The sequence below is a fragment of the Madurella fahalii genome (genome assembly GCF_045866475.1).
Source record: "Madurella fahalii IFM 68171 DNA, scaffold_2, whole genome shotgun sequence".
In the NCBI taxonomy this organism is placed as follows: domain Eukaryota; kingdom Fungi; phylum Ascomycota; class Sordariomycetes; order Sordariales; genus Madurella; species Madurella fahalii.
The window spans coordinates 8,109,675-8,123,653 of NW_027263972.1; the positions used below are offsets into that span (position 1 = coordinate 8,109,675).

Below are 13,979 nucleotides of genomic sequence, written 5' to 3' on the forward strand. Positions count from 1 at the left end.
ATCTTTTTAAACTATCCTGGGTATAACGTTCCTTCTCCTATTATCTTTTCCACTCCCCCAACACTACTGAGCAACTACGTCCCTTCCCCGATTAATCTGGATCTTCTTATCCTCCCCTCCACTGAAAATCCCCAGCTTATCCCACGCCAGACTGAATACCTTGCACCCTTCCCCAGCAACAGCCTTCCTCTTGCCCTGCCTGCTCTCCCGCTCAATGACATACACGGGCTCACTGACGCTGCCCAGCCCGCCCTCGTCCTTCGTCGCCGGCCGCACGCTGCGCAGGTCCCAGATGCGGCAGGTCCCGTCGTGCGACCCGGACACGAGCGAGTACTCGTTATCCGGCGAGGCCGCCATGCTCACGACCTTGTTGGTGTGGCCGCGCAGGGTCATGACCGAGGTCGTCGAGGCGCTGGCGCGGGGATCGACGAGCGTGATGTGGCGGGCGGCGGTGCCGGCGGCGAGCAGGGGGGCGCCGGCCGCCCGGGGGATCGCGCAGAGCGAGAGGAGCGGGTGCGAGGTGGGGAGGGTGCTGACCACGGCGCCCGTCGTCAGGTCGAGGGTGCGCACCGTGTGGTCCTGCGAGGCCGAGTAGGCGACGGTGCGGTCGCGCGGGTCGAAGACGGCGGCGCTGGCCGGCGCGCTGTGGACCTGCATCAGCGAGAGCGGGCCGCGCTGGGCGGTCGAGATGGACGGGTTCACTTTGCGCCGCTTGGAGGTGTGCGCGCCTGGGAGGAGCGAGGCGTCGGCTTCGGGGCTCGAGGTTTTGGCGGTGCTCCAGAAGCCGATGGCGCCGTCGGCCGAAGCCGTCAGGATCCGCTTGGAGACGCCGTCGACCTCGAGGGAGTCGATCGAGCCTGTGTGGCCGTATAGTTCGAGGGTAGGCTTGAGGTCGCCCGAGGTGAAGTCGTTTGTTTCCATGTACTTCCACACGCGCACTGTTCGGTCCATACCGGCGGAGGCGAGTTGGGAGTTGCTGACGAACTTGGCAGCTTTTATGCTGGCGGTGTGACCGCCGTGGCTGCCGGAAGGTGAAGTTGTAATCACTTGGCCCGAGGTATTCCATATCCTCAGCAGGCCGTCGTAGGAAGCAGATAGGACCCGGTCCTGACCGCGCTGGAAGCTGTCGCCTGACCAACGACCGGATGGGGAGCTCTCCGAGAGGACGTCAACGGCGCTCACCCAGTCATCGTGCTCGAAGCTGGCTTCGTAGACGGGAGGTATTAAGCTGCGCACGTATTGTAGGTTAAGGTTCGCCTCGAGCGAGAGGCCGTTGGAGGTAAGGTAGTCCTCGAGACTGGACCGGAGAAAACTACCGTTGACGAGGAAATCGAAGGGGATGGAGCCCGTGTCGAGCATAGACTCGGAGTTGAGAATTCGGGACAAGCCATAACGACGGATATCTGCGGGCACGAGGAGCTGCCTCTTGCTCTCGGGGAGCTGCAGGTCGGCCTCGGTCGTGGTGAATGTCACTTTGACCTGGGCGGTCGGGACGTCGACCATTGGCTCGTCCATTACTGTATCGGGGCTGTCGATGTGTGGTGTAGTGTTCAATTGGATTCAAGTAAGATGTCCGAGGTCGGTACAGTTGAATTCGGAACTGTCCGGTGCGCAACTCGTGCTTGAATCTGTGTCTGATAAACTGCTTCTGTAGGGGTGTAATCGGGTCTTGGAGATTTTTTTCTTTTTTTTTTTGTCGCTGCAGCATCGCAGGCCCAGCACCGTGGTTACCCCACGAGTGTTATCTTATCGCACCCCAGTTAGCGGGGCAGGTTCCCCTGTCACGCCCCATTCATTACGGATTCACAAGGTCGCGTCAGGGCCACACTCCTGACGCGTCGTACTGCTCCAACCTCGGTGCAACGACCGTCGTAAGAAATACAGAATCATGGTGACTCTCGATGAGATAACAGACACTAGTCTGCTCCAAAAGCCTTCGTAAGGGCCAAGGAGACATCCGGAGAACGAACAGGCAATTACTAACGCATCCCAGCGGAAACGCGCCCGGTCTGCTCGAGCGCAGTGAATCAACCTACAAACCTCTCGACTCGTTCGCCCTGCCCAAGGACCGTCAGTACCAGCAACAATTCGCCGATATATACTTCCTCCGTCTCACAAAAATAAAACCCTTCGTCGAAGAGGTTGCCAGCGCAGCATGGAAGGGTACCGTTCTTGGCGGCGAGACGGCCAAGAAGGTGGACCGCGTCTTAGACGTCCGCCAGGGTGAGCTCTGCTGGGTGGCTGGCACCGTCTACATGGACATGCCACTAAAACCCAGTATCCTTGAGGATGTGTCTAAGGATGTATGTACAATCCGGTACAGCGTATGAGCTTTACTGACGCTTCACCAGCGCTGGATATCCGCCCCCACCACCGTCAAGCGTTACTTCTCCGAGGATGACAGCGACTCAATCATGCTGGAAGATGACTCTGGTCGCATTCGACTTATTGGAAGCATGCTTAAGGATTACTTCCTCGTAACAGGCTGCATCGTCGCTGTGATGGGCACAGAAAACGTAAACGGTGAATTCGAGGTTATTGACCTCAAGTTCGCTGATCTACCTCCTCAACCCGAGCGCTGGGCCCTCTCCAAGACGTCCAGTGGCGCCACCAAAAAGAACTCTCCGAAAATCAAAAGCGAAGACGTTGAAATGTCCGATCTCCCCTCAGGACAACCCTCCAAGAAGATCGCCATCATCTCCGGCCTCGAATTCTCCGGTACCGACACCTCCTACGCAATGGAGCTCAACCTCCTCCTCGAGTTCCTCCTAGGCGAGGCGCTAGGTCCCGTCGCGCAAGCCGAACTCTCCCAAATCTCCCGGCTCATCATAGCCGGCAACTCCATCGCCAAGCCCACCATCGAAGATGCCACTACAGCCACAACAGACAAGAAGCCTCACAAAAAGTACGGGTACGACTCGGCCTCATATAACCCGCTCCCCTCCCAGCTTCTCGACTCCTTCCTCTCTGAGCTCCTCCCCACAATACCAATCACCCTCTTGCCGGGTGCCCTGGACCCCGCCAACGCAAGCTACCCACAACAACCCGTCCACCCAGCCATGTTTCCCAAGGCGCGAACATACGCCTCCGTCCCGGCATCGTCAGAAACGGGAACGGGAACAGAGCCAGGATGGCTCCACCCCGTCACAAACCCGTGGGAGGGCGAAATTGAGGGGTGGCGGGTCCTCGGCACGGGCGGGCAGAACCTCGACGACATCTGCAAGTACGTTGACAGCGAGGACAGGCTGGGCATGATGGAGGCCATGTGCCGGTGGCGATGCGTCGCGCCGACTGCACCGGATACATTATGTGAGTTTCGTACCATAGGGGCATCCCCCCAAACCCTCCGTTCCGTCGTGTAGCGTGCTAATACAGACCAGGGGCCTATCCCTTCCAAGATGACGAGCCCTTCGTCATGAAGGAATGCCCGCACCTCTACTTCGTCGGGTGTCAGTCCGAATTTGGGACCAAGGTCATCGAGGGACCGCAAGGGCAGATGGTGCGGCTGATCTCGGTCCCGACCTTCGCAGCCACACGGGAGATCGTGCTGGTCGACACCGAGACGTTGGACGTGTCAAAGGTGAAAATCAATACTTAATTAATTGATTACCAAGGAATGATGACGAAGTCTATGTAGTACGAGCCACGACCCGCTTGACTAATATGAGTCTGGTTGGCGCAGCGCGATCGTTGCCCACATCAAAGTGTGTTGTCCGTGAAACCAGTGGAGAGAAAAACGCTCGGCCAGGCCCATTCCCCCCGACACCGAACGCAACGCGCGAGCCGGTTCGCGACCCCTGAAGCGCAGAATCCAGGGAAGTGTGTATCCGTGAAGCAAGATGCTCAATGACGCCCACGCCCATTGACTCAACTCGAAACCGAATCGCAGAACCGGATCATGATGACTAGCAACACAGATGCCCCCCGGCCAAACGTCTCCGAAGTATGTGCCCGTGAAACCAGCGCGGCCGAAGAGACTCCGATGATGCCCCATCCCCTACATCCTTGACGCCAAACGCAACACCACAACCTCTCCAGCCCACAATGTCTCGAAATAAAAGAAGACTCCCAAACGAACCCTATCTTCATCCACCCCGTCCCGTAAATTCCCTGAACCCACTTCCCCAACCATATCTCGTTTCTTTTCACGCACGATAAGCGCGCAACTCGCCACCAACCCGATCAATAGAAATAATTAGCGACTTCGTCGGCCACCGCGGCCTCCGGTCTTCCTCGTCACCCTCATCGTCGTCATCATACGCATCCCTATCGAATTTAGCCTCGTTTCTGGCTTTCTCCTCCCGCCTCCGCCGCTCTGCAGCCCCGTGTTCCTCCCAAAACCCACCCTTGATCGCCGCCTCGGGCTCCAGACACGCCTGTTCAATGTGCACGCGCATGTTCCTGAGCGCCCTCTCCACCTCCTCCCCTTTCTTCCGGCGCCGCTCCTGCACCAGCGTGTCGTTGCCCCAGATGTTTCCCAGCGTCGCCTCGCGGCCGAGGGCTTCCATGTGCCGCGGGAGGTAGCGCAGGTCGAGTGTCGTCTCGAAGTGCCACGGCCTGGGCCGACGCGGGCGGCGGGCATGAGATGATGAATCGGACGAGGGGGTAATGGAGGAGAGGGCGTCGTCGTCATCGTCCGAGTTATCTTCAACCTCCAAGTCTGGAGTACTCGGCTCAGGGCGCCGTCTCCTCGGATTGATGAGGGTACCCCTCAAGTTCGAGTTGACGTGAACGTTGATTCTCAAGAAGTTGGTATTGATATTTTGCAGCGCTCTGATGACTCGCGCGCTGCGGCTGAAGACGCCCACGACGCTGAGGTATCGCCCGTCTTGGATGGTTATGTCTTGGTTGCCGGCTCCGGCGGAGCGCACGGTGCGCTGGTTGGGCTCGAGCAGTGGAGAGACGGTGATGGTTAGTGTGTGCAAGTGGATCGAGTCACAGAACGAGCGGGAAGGTGAGCCAAGCGCAGCAGATGAGGGGACGAGGGCTTCGAGTGCCTTGGTCATTAGTTCTTGATAGGATGCTTCCGTGCGGTTCGGCTCAAGCTCGATGGCCATGTGCCGGATGAGATGGCCGTATCGGGCCAGATTGATAGTGTGTGCACTGCTTCCTCTAGTATTCCGAGTGTTTCGCCCTCCACCGCTGCCGCTGTTGGTACTGCTTGCGATGCATTCGGAGTCCCGCAACAGATAGAGGAAGACATTCTCCGAGTACAGGATGCGGGTACCTTCCATGGCGGTCTGACGGCAGGCGAACAGGATTTTAGGATCGATAGAGTCGTCAACATCGATACTGTCTCCACGACGAGAGAAACGGCGGACTGCCTCCGTCCAGAGGCACTTGACGCTGATAGGCTTCGGTGAGACGAGCAAGTGGCGGTATATTTTGTCGCGAATCTCGGTGGCCAAGGTGAAGAAGTGAGCCACCGGCTCGACGCTGTTCAGCACGTTCGAGACTTCAGCTGCGTTTGCCCCAGGTGTGGCTGTCTGCGCGTTTTCCGGCGCCCGCCTGTTGAAGCTTGCGGGCCGCGACTCTACGCGTGTCCGTCTCGATCTGTTTCTGTTTCTGGGCCGAGCGACGGGATTGTTACGCGTTCTCACAACTAGTTGTTGCGAGTTATGAATGACCTCTGCGACCGGTGGTTCAGTGGGCATATCGTGGATTCCGAGGCAAAGTTCCCGCAAATCACGGCGGACATCTGCGGCCGGTGGATCGATGATGATAACATCATCATCTTGGTGGCCCATGAAAGACGTCTTGCGCCTCTGCCGACTGTCTCTGGTCAGATCCACAATGTCCGTAGAGTCTAGGCCACGTCTCGTTGTATGGGAAAGTGGCTTGAAGACGATGACATCCTCTTCCTGCTCATCGAGGTGGGATGCTTTGCGTTTAAGCATATTTGTCGACGAACTATGGGTCGTGGGAAGAGCACCGGCAAAGCGGCTGGGGGATTGCCAGCCGGCGCGCTCATCATATGAGCCCATGATTGAGGCGGGTAGATGGGACGGAGGGGTGTCCGGCTCATCCAGCTCGGTGAAGCCGCCGCTACCGCGAGATGTCTCCTGATCGAAGAGCCATTCCCTGACCTTCTTCCCGCCCCCAAAGCGGCGAAGTTGGCCACGACTGGTACTCATGCCATTACTGGCAGCCTCAAGTTCAATCAGAGTCTGACCCCTGCGGTGATTGAAACCGGCCTGGAAAGGGTTTGGTTGGGTCGCCATCTTCGGCAATCTTGACGTGTAAAATGGGACAGGTAATTTTGCGGTCCCGCTAGATTCCGGTCATCCTCTGTAGCGGTTTAAATGATGAAATGAATAGCCGCTGAGGAGATTGACGTGTTGGTCCTTCAGCCACTGGCCTGAAAGAAGTACCACTTTGAGAACAAGGAGAAGATGCAGAAGAGATCATGGAGCAGAACGCTCCAGAGAACGACGAGCAAAGGGTGGTGATGTCCTTGGGGAAGCCCTTTACCTCACAAGAGAAGCTGAAACGTGCGATGCGTGGGTGTGAGAAAAGAATTTCTCATCAGCCTAAGATGGAAGTGCGGGAGGCCGATGGGCAGGGAAGAGTCATGCAGCAGAGATCTTGGAGCGCGGAGGAAGGAAGGTCTATAAACGAGGATATTGTGAGAATGAGGATGTTGAAGCGGAAGCGTTAAATGATGAAGAAAAGAAGGAGAAGAGGCATCCGAGTGAGGTGGCGGCACCGAGTGTGAAGATGTCAGGGCTGGAGTGGAACGAGGAGGAGCGTCGGAAAGCAAAATTAGAGATTTAAGGTGAAACGGAGGTACTTGATGTAAAGGTGTTGTGGCTAGGGCAAGCAGAAGTGCCAGAAAGAAGGACTAAATGTACCTTATCGAAGGTGTCGCGGTTGGAGTGGAGTGGAAAGTGCGGTTTCTTAACCCCAAGGGCTAGGTCCCATCACGAGGAAGGTGCAGGACAAACCCATCTGATAACGAGTTAAATAGGCCTCTCGACCTCGCACCCCTTGACCATGGAAGAACACAACACTTCTTTCAGGTTTATGTTTCATCTCTGTCGTCCAACACCAAACAACACGCGTTAACCACCCGAGAGCATAGATGGCGGGATGCTGTCAAAGCCCATTTCTTCCACAGACGCCGCGGTTGCTACTTAGCGTGACGCCCCAAGTCATTTCACAGATACGGTTCACTTCTCTCTTCCTACTCCCAACCATCCGTCCGCTGGAACACGGCTTGCCCATGAGATCTCACCTGGGAGCGCAGTTGTATTCCCATGCCCACTCCTAGAATGCCATCCCCCCTTCCCATTACGGCTTGCGTGCGCCGTAAGCCGTCCGCTCCTATCATCTGCCTGTTAGCAATACAACAACACTCGTGAATAGTAGATTGTCCGGCCACATGGTCAGTCTATCCGATAGGATAGGCCGGCACTCGACTCTGCGATTGGCATTTAGTGGTCAACCAGCTGGCTGCTAAGTCCCGTCCGGCTTGCGCTCGGATATCTCGACGTTCAATGTTTTCGAGTTCTGTGCAATTGAACGCAAGCGTCCTTGATCAGCTCGATCTAATCCTTGCCGTGCTAGTTCGTTCGGTCCCGACTCCCTTGCATCTGGTCATGTGGCCTTGCCGCCAGCGCAACAAAGGGAATACTGCGATGGCACAAATAAACAACACGAATGCTGGCTTCGGACGCCTCACCGTCCTGACAACAACCTCCGGCCCAATGGGGAAGTTTCCGGGTCCTATGACTTGCACGGCCTAGACCGGGCGCTGAGGTTCGGTGTGGGGAAACGGGCAAGCCGGGAAATGCGTCTCCGGTTTTCGGCACCAGGGGCATGCCGCTGTCGTTTACCGTCGGTTTATGTATTTTTCACCAACCAACGCGAGAGAATGGCCCCAATCCGACGGCGCCGCGCCCTTAATCTTGCATGAGTAGGTACATCCGCTCGACCTACCGGGCAGGGCGGGGAGATGTGCAGGTTACGTGTGATTCTTGGGTCTGTGACCCCCGGCATCAAGGCAATTGCTGCGGCTGCTCTCCACCGCGGTCATCGGGTGTAGACGGGCCTGGTTTCTTTTAAGTAATACACGACATCACCAGACCTGCTTTCGAGTTTGCGTTTTGTAATTCTTGGGTAAAGGCTGATACCTTGAATGTGTTTGTTGAGGAAGGCGGAACACGCACCTTGATCCTGACGGAAGACGGATTATAGACACGCGGTGGCCATTGAAGGTTTAAATTCCTGCATTGTCCTTTATCATCGTCTGTCAGTTGTTCTTTAAAATGGGCCGGTGGTTTTGAGCCGGCAGTTCAATCAAGCCTTACCTTACTAATTGACTTACACCCTTTGGAGCTCGGTTAATCGCCAATCCTTCACCAACACCAACACAACAACAGCAGCAACAACAACAACAACAACAACAACAGCAACAGTAACAGCAACACAATGGGCTCTTTCTCACCCGACCCGCCCAAACCCTGGGTCGAGACCCCGTTGATCTTCTCCCCACCCCTCTCCCGGGCAGCAGGATGCAACATATTTCTCAAGCTCGAAAACTGCCAGCCATCGGGCTCCTTCAAGTCACGGTACGCTGTCCCCTCCCACCAAAATCATATCTCCCCAGAATTGTTCCCCAGCTGACCAACGCACCCAAACCAAACAGCGGCATAGGCAACATGATGTCGCTCGCCCTCGCCGCCCACTCCCAGACCGCCTTCCCCCACCACGCCAACGGCGGGGACCAGCCAGTCCACTTCTACTGCTCCTCTGGCGGCAACGCGGGCCTCGCCTGCGCCACGACCGCCACCGCCCTCGGCGCGCCCGCCACCATCGTGGTCCCCACCAGCACGTCGGCCTTCATGGTCTCCAAGCTGCGCGAGCTCGGCGCTGAGGTCGTCCAGACGGGCGCCAGCTGGGCCGAGGCCGACGCCTACCTGCGCGAGACGTTCCTCGTCCCGCCCGAGGCGCGGCCGGAGAACGGGGCGGCCGAGAGGAGGGTGTACGTGCCGCCGTTCGACCACCCGGACATCTGGGCCGGGGCGTCGACGCTGGTGGACGAGATCGTCAACGAGATGCTGGTCAGGAAGCGGCCGGGCGGGGTGGACGCAATTGTGTGCAACGTCGGGGGAGGCGGGCTGCTGAACGGGGTGATGGAGGGGCTGGAGAGGCATCGCGGGCTGCTGCTGGCCGGTGGCCCGGGGGTGCCGCGGGGCCCCCCCAAGGTGCTGGCGGTCGAGACGGTCGGCGCTGAGTCGCTGCATGCCAGCATCCAGGCCGGCGAGCTGGTCACCCTGCCCGAAATCACGTCCATCGCGACGTCGCTGGGCGCGAGGCGGGTGTCGGAGAAGACTTGGGAGTGGGCGACCAGAGCCAAGGAGGATCTGATTAGCGCCACGGTGACCGACAAGGAGGCTGCGATGGCGTGCGTGAGGTTTTTGGATGACGCGAGGATTCTGATCGAGGTGGCGTGCGGTGCGACGGTCGCCACGGCGTATAATGGGGCGCTGAGGAGGTATTTGGGTAAGGGGTTGACGGACGAGGATTGGGGGGAGAGGAACGTGGTGCTGGTGGTTTGCGGGGGGTCGAATACCAGTTGGGAGATTCTGGACAAGTACAAGAAGACTTACGGGATAGAGTAAACGGGAACGGCGGAGGAAGAGGTGTGTGTGTGTAGAATGCCGTGTTTGAAAAGTTTGTCCTTATTGCTGTTCGTCTTGGTTTGGACTACTTCGCGAATAGACTAGTTCTGCGTATCCCTCTGGAACATCCGTTGCAAGCATGCCTAGATCACGAAGAACTAGCTTCACTTCCCCGAAATAGTCCACGTCTCCCTCCCGCTCGAAGCCTAAGCTATGGAACAGCGCGATGCTCTTGGCGTTGCCCTGGTTGATCTTTGCCTTGAGCAGCTTTAGTCTCGGCGGCGTTTGGATGTCCTTGTCCTGGGCATACTCGTGCATGATCCCGCTCATATTGCGGGATATGTATTGCAAAATGGTCTGCACCACGGCTCGACCGAGGCCCTTACCGCGGTGCTGCTGGTCCGCAATCATGATATCGATCTCACCCACGCAGAATCGAGGATCGACAGAGGCGGACTGCTCCTGCTCCTCATCCTCGTCATCCTCATCCGGGTACAGAAATAAGTTGACATCACCCACCATCCGTTCGGGAGCGTCGGGTACACCAGCATTGACAGATGTACCAGTACGTCCCGTTTCGAGTGGCTGGCAAATGATAAAGGTGAGTTTATCGTGTGAGGCACGCCAGGATGCTTGGTTCTCGTATTCCTCGTCGAGGGTGAGCCGCTCAGAGGCTGTAGCCTCTTGGATGGCCTGACTTGGAAGGTGAGTTTGAGATAGAGGTAGGCATGATTCTGGTGACAGCTTACAGGGTCCTCCATCCAGGTATGATATGTTAGGACATGATGACGGTCGTATGGGACAAGGAGAACCTTTGCAGTCGAGACAGCTGCGTTGGGCACCATTAGTTTGAGAGCTTAGGGAAAAAGAAAATAATAATGAAAAAATTGAAAAAAAAAAAAATTAATTTGAAAAAGAGCGGGAACATACCGGTAGATTCATTGAGCCTCATTTTCCTCCGATTGATGATGGGTCTTAATACTGATGTTAGATGGACGAGGTCGGGAGCGACTGCAAGAAATGCTTTATTGCAAGCGAGAAAAACAGCTCTCGGAGGAGCAATTATAGCGGGGTTTCTTCTGTATCCGAATAGTTCCACCGGGCCGGGTGCGCCTCTCGGCACGTTCAACGACACGACCCAACCCCAAACTTCCACTCCTTGGAGAGAAAGTCTATTGTACTTGTACACTGTCGTCGACGGCGTACCTGAATCTAAGGACTGATACATGCAGGACACGCTGTCTAGTCATACAAATGGTTCGCGCGCAAACACCCCGCTGAGAGGGCTGCGTAGCCATACTATGTTAGTCGTCTGTTTGCACGATTGGGAGCGGGCTCTTTGCTGTTCTTCTCTTTGCCTTCGCAGACCCGGCATACTCGACATCTGTATCCACGACCAAGGGAGGAAAGAGAGCATCATCGCGGCACCGGCCGGGGTCTACGAACGGGACGCCGTATGTCGAGTCGCAGCGTGGGACGGCATGGGCAAATGCTCTCTTATCCTCGGCAACGCCTAGCGTGTCCAAGAGCTGGGTAGCCTTGTCCGGCATGAACGGCTGCAGGAGAATGCCACAGACCCGCAAGCCCTCGGCCGCCATATACAGGACCTTCTCGGCCGCTGCTTTAGCTTCTGGCTCTGGCGATTTCACCAGAGACCACGGCTGTGTGTGGGTAAGGAATTCGTTTAACTATGACCGTATTAGCTATCCAGCTTTTCGACCTGGACTTCGGCTGGGTTTGATGTACCTGGCTACCCTCCTCTACGATTTGACGAATGGCGGCCACCGGGTTCAGTTCTTCCATGTGCTGCGCCACGGTAGGCGTCAATTGCGCTAGACGCGTCTCTAAACTCGCCACGGCCGCGTCCAACGTCCCGCTGATTTTTGGAGACTCGGCGGCGTTGGTTACTATATCTCGCAGATTCCATAAGCGGGTTCTCGTGATGCGGCCTAGAAGGTTGCCGAATCCCCACTGGAGGTGCTTTTTGTACTTGACGGCGAGCATGTTATTGTCATAGTTTGCATCATCGACAATGCCGCCCTCAAAGAGCATATAGAAGCGTACCGTATCGACCCCCCATCTGCTAATGGCATAGATGGGGTTGACCACGTTGCCGAGGGATTTGGACATTTTTTGTCTGTTCAGCGTCCAGTGGGAATGGGCGAGGACTCTCTTCGGCAGGGGAAGATCCAAGGCCATAAGAAGAGCGGGCCAATACACGCAATGGAACCGAAGGATGTCCTTGCCGACGATGTGGACGTCGGCCGGCCAGCCGCCCTTGTGGGTTTGCCCCGGTGTCCATGTAGGGAAGCCGGCGTTGGTAAGGTAATTGACCAGCGCGTCAACCCAGACATAGATGGTCTGAGACGGGTCGTCCGGAACACGGATGCCCCAGCTCAGTCGCTGGACGGGCCGCGAGACGGAGAGATCCTCCAGGTTGTTCTTGACCCAGTTGACGACCTCGTTCATGCGGCTGACAGGCTCCACCCACCCAGGGTTCTTCTCGTAGAAATCTAGGAGCTTGCCTTTGAGCGCCGACATGCGGAAGCGGTAGTTTTTCTCCTCGATCCATTCCACCTTGCTCCCGGTTTCGGCTGACGCCATGTACACGGTGCCCGTGAAGGGCTCCATGCGTCTGACAAGCTGGGACTCGGGGTAGAAGCACTCATCGCTCACGCTGTACCAGCCTTCGTGCTTGGTTTCGTATATCAGGCCTCTTTCCCTGAGTAAGAACCAAAAGTGCTCGACAGCCTGGACGTGGTCTTCGTCGGTCGTGCGAATGAAGCGGTCGTAGTCGACGCGCGACAGCTGGGCCAGCTCCTCAAACCTCTCAGCGTACTGGTCGCAAAACTCCTTTGGCGGCATCTCGTTCAGGGCAGCGGCCTGCTGCACCTTGATTCCGTGTTCGTCGGTGCCCGTGCACAGGATCGCCCGGTTTCCCATCAGCGTCTGCCATCGCTTGAACACGTCGGCAAGCACTATCGTGTACATGTGCCCAACGTGCGGCGCTGTTCAGGCGCGTCAGCATGTCGGGTGCCTGAGGGACGACCCAGGTCGACAGTACATACCGGCATTGACGTAGAAAATGGGCGTCGTGACGTAGAAGGGCTTCTCCGGCGGTGTTGACGGCTGCGATGCGAACCGCCGGGGTGCGACGGCAAAGTGACTTCTGCACGAGGTGCACACCCAACTCCTCCGCCGGGTCAACGCCGACGGCCACCTCAGTAGGCGCCGAGCCGACGCTCCTCTTGCGAGCTCCATCGCAATTGGCACCGCTGCTTTGCCGAGCGCGATAATTCCGGGCTCGTAGGCAGTGCCGATGTTGCGGTTGATGGAGATTTTGTCGATCGTTCCATTATCGGGACGCGATAAGGGACCCAGCTTGTGAACGATAAGCCGGGGCCATGCAGTTATCGGAGTGTTATTCTGCGATTTCGGGCGAGCTCTTGCCGAGTATTCTTTCCTGAACCCTCCGTTAAGAAAGGCCAAAGGCAGGTCAAAGGAGATAATCCAACCTTTACCTTGTATTTGTTTCCTTCTGTCTATCTCACCTTGAAGCGCTACATATCTTTTCGTTAATCTCCTCTTTTCGTCTCTCCATTCAAGGCCATTCTTCTGCAGTACCTGGTGTCGAAGCCCTCTTGTCTACATGTTTTTCTCTAGTTTGAAACTGGCTGTGTGCTTCACTTCCGTTTTACCTTTTACTATTGGTCCTTTCCTAGGTTCCGGATCCTAACGTGTTGAGAAACGGCTCAGGTACTGGAAAGAACATAACGCAACGACCGGGGTTGCAACGCGAAATGCCGATCGATTGCAGAGAAACCTGTCGAGATGCCGCCTGTCGGGACCGGCCGTAGGGCTGCGCCCACTCCACAACCTTGAGGATCGGGAGAAGAGGGCTACCTCACTGAGGCATCTCTTTGCCCAGCAATAGCACGAGACGACTTGTTCTAAATCCTGTGCCCTGACGTGGACCAGTCTGTCTCGAACATTCCAGAGCTGCCTGATAAGCCCAACTTACCCAGCATATATGGGCAACGTGATGTTGCTAAGTGTTAGCAACGAGTACCACTATGGTTTTTTCTGGGCCCTCTATCCATGCGGGAGGCGTGGCCGGCAGACTAGGCAGTCTGATGCAGAACATCGACAACACAGCCTCCACTAACTGCGGCCCATAGCGGCTGCCCCTGCATCATACACTAGAGAAGAAATCCTGCCATAGGATAAATAGATATCTCCGGCTTGGGGATGGGGTTAGATGCCAAAGGACATTTGAATAGTCGATTCGGATGCCGTGGGTCCAGCCACGATCATTCGGCTGTACCACGTTGTGCAACAACCGGTCAACCCGTTCCT

General features: G+C 56.7%; 6 protein-coding genes across 6 annotated transcripts; 2 read left to right on the top strand and 4 right to left on the bottom strand.

Annotated features, from left to right (window-relative positions):
• Positions 1-63: 63 nt before the first annotated feature.
• YTM1_2 (ribosome bioproteinsis protein ytm1) lies at positions 64-1,515 on the bottom strand (the record flags this gene model as incomplete). The annotated part of the gene is made up of 1 exon (XM_071060588.1): positions 64-1,515. One exon carries the CDS (start codon positions 1,513-1,515, stop codon positions 64-66), a length of 1,452 nt encoding a protein of 483 aa, XP_070916689.1.
• A 373-nt stretch (positions 1,516-1,888) lies between these two features.
• On the top strand, positions 1,889-3,598 carry cdc1 (DNA polymerase delta small subunit Cdc1; the record flags this gene model as incomplete). The annotated part of the gene is made up of 4 exons (XM_071060589.1): positions 1,889-1,938; positions 1,994-2,303; positions 2,352-3,309; positions 3,381-3,598. The coding sequence occupies 4 exons, from the start codon at positions 1,889-1,891 to the stop codon at positions 3,596-3,598; spliced, it is 1,536 nt and encodes a 511-aa protein (XP_070916690.1).
• Positions 3,599-4,145: 547 nt separating this feature from the next.
• Positions 4,146-6,221, bottom strand: MFIFM68171_05170 (uncharacterized protein; the record flags this gene model as incomplete). Its single annotated transcript, XM_071060590.1, has 1 exon — positions 4,146-6,221. One exon carries the CDS (start codon positions 6,219-6,221, stop codon positions 4,146-4,148), a length of 2,076 nt encoding a protein of 691 aa, XP_070916691.1.
• A 2,209-nt stretch (positions 6,222-8,430) lies between these two features.
• CHA1 (catabolic L-serine/threonine dehydratase) lies at positions 8,431-9,623 on the top strand (the record flags this gene model as incomplete). Its single annotated transcript, XM_071060591.1, has 2 exons — positions 8,431-8,570; positions 8,648-9,623. The coding sequence occupies 2 exons, from the start codon at positions 8,431-8,433 to the stop codon at positions 9,621-9,623; spliced, it is 1,116 nt and encodes a 371-aa protein (XP_070916692.1).
• A 60-nt stretch (positions 9,624-9,683) lies between these two features.
• On the bottom strand, positions 9,684-10,575 carry MFIFM68171_05172 (uncharacterized protein; the record flags this gene model as incomplete). Its single annotated transcript, XM_071060592.1, has 3 exons — positions 9,684-10,316; positions 10,373-10,452; positions 10,554-10,575. The coding sequence occupies 3 exons, from the start codon at positions 10,573-10,575 to the stop codon at positions 9,684-9,686; spliced, it is 735 nt and encodes a 244-aa protein (XP_070916693.1).
• Positions 10,576-10,927: 352 nt separating this feature from the next.
• MSM1 (methionyl-tRNA synthetase) lies at positions 10,928-12,884 on the bottom strand (the record flags this gene model as incomplete). The annotated part of the gene is made up of 3 exons (XM_071060593.1): positions 10,928-11,311; positions 11,370-12,631; positions 12,692-12,884. The coding sequence occupies 3 exons, from the start codon at positions 12,882-12,884 to the stop codon at positions 10,928-10,930; spliced, it is 1,839 nt and encodes a 612-aa protein (XP_070916694.1).
• Between the last annotated feature and the right edge of the window lie 1,095 nt (positions 12,885-13,979).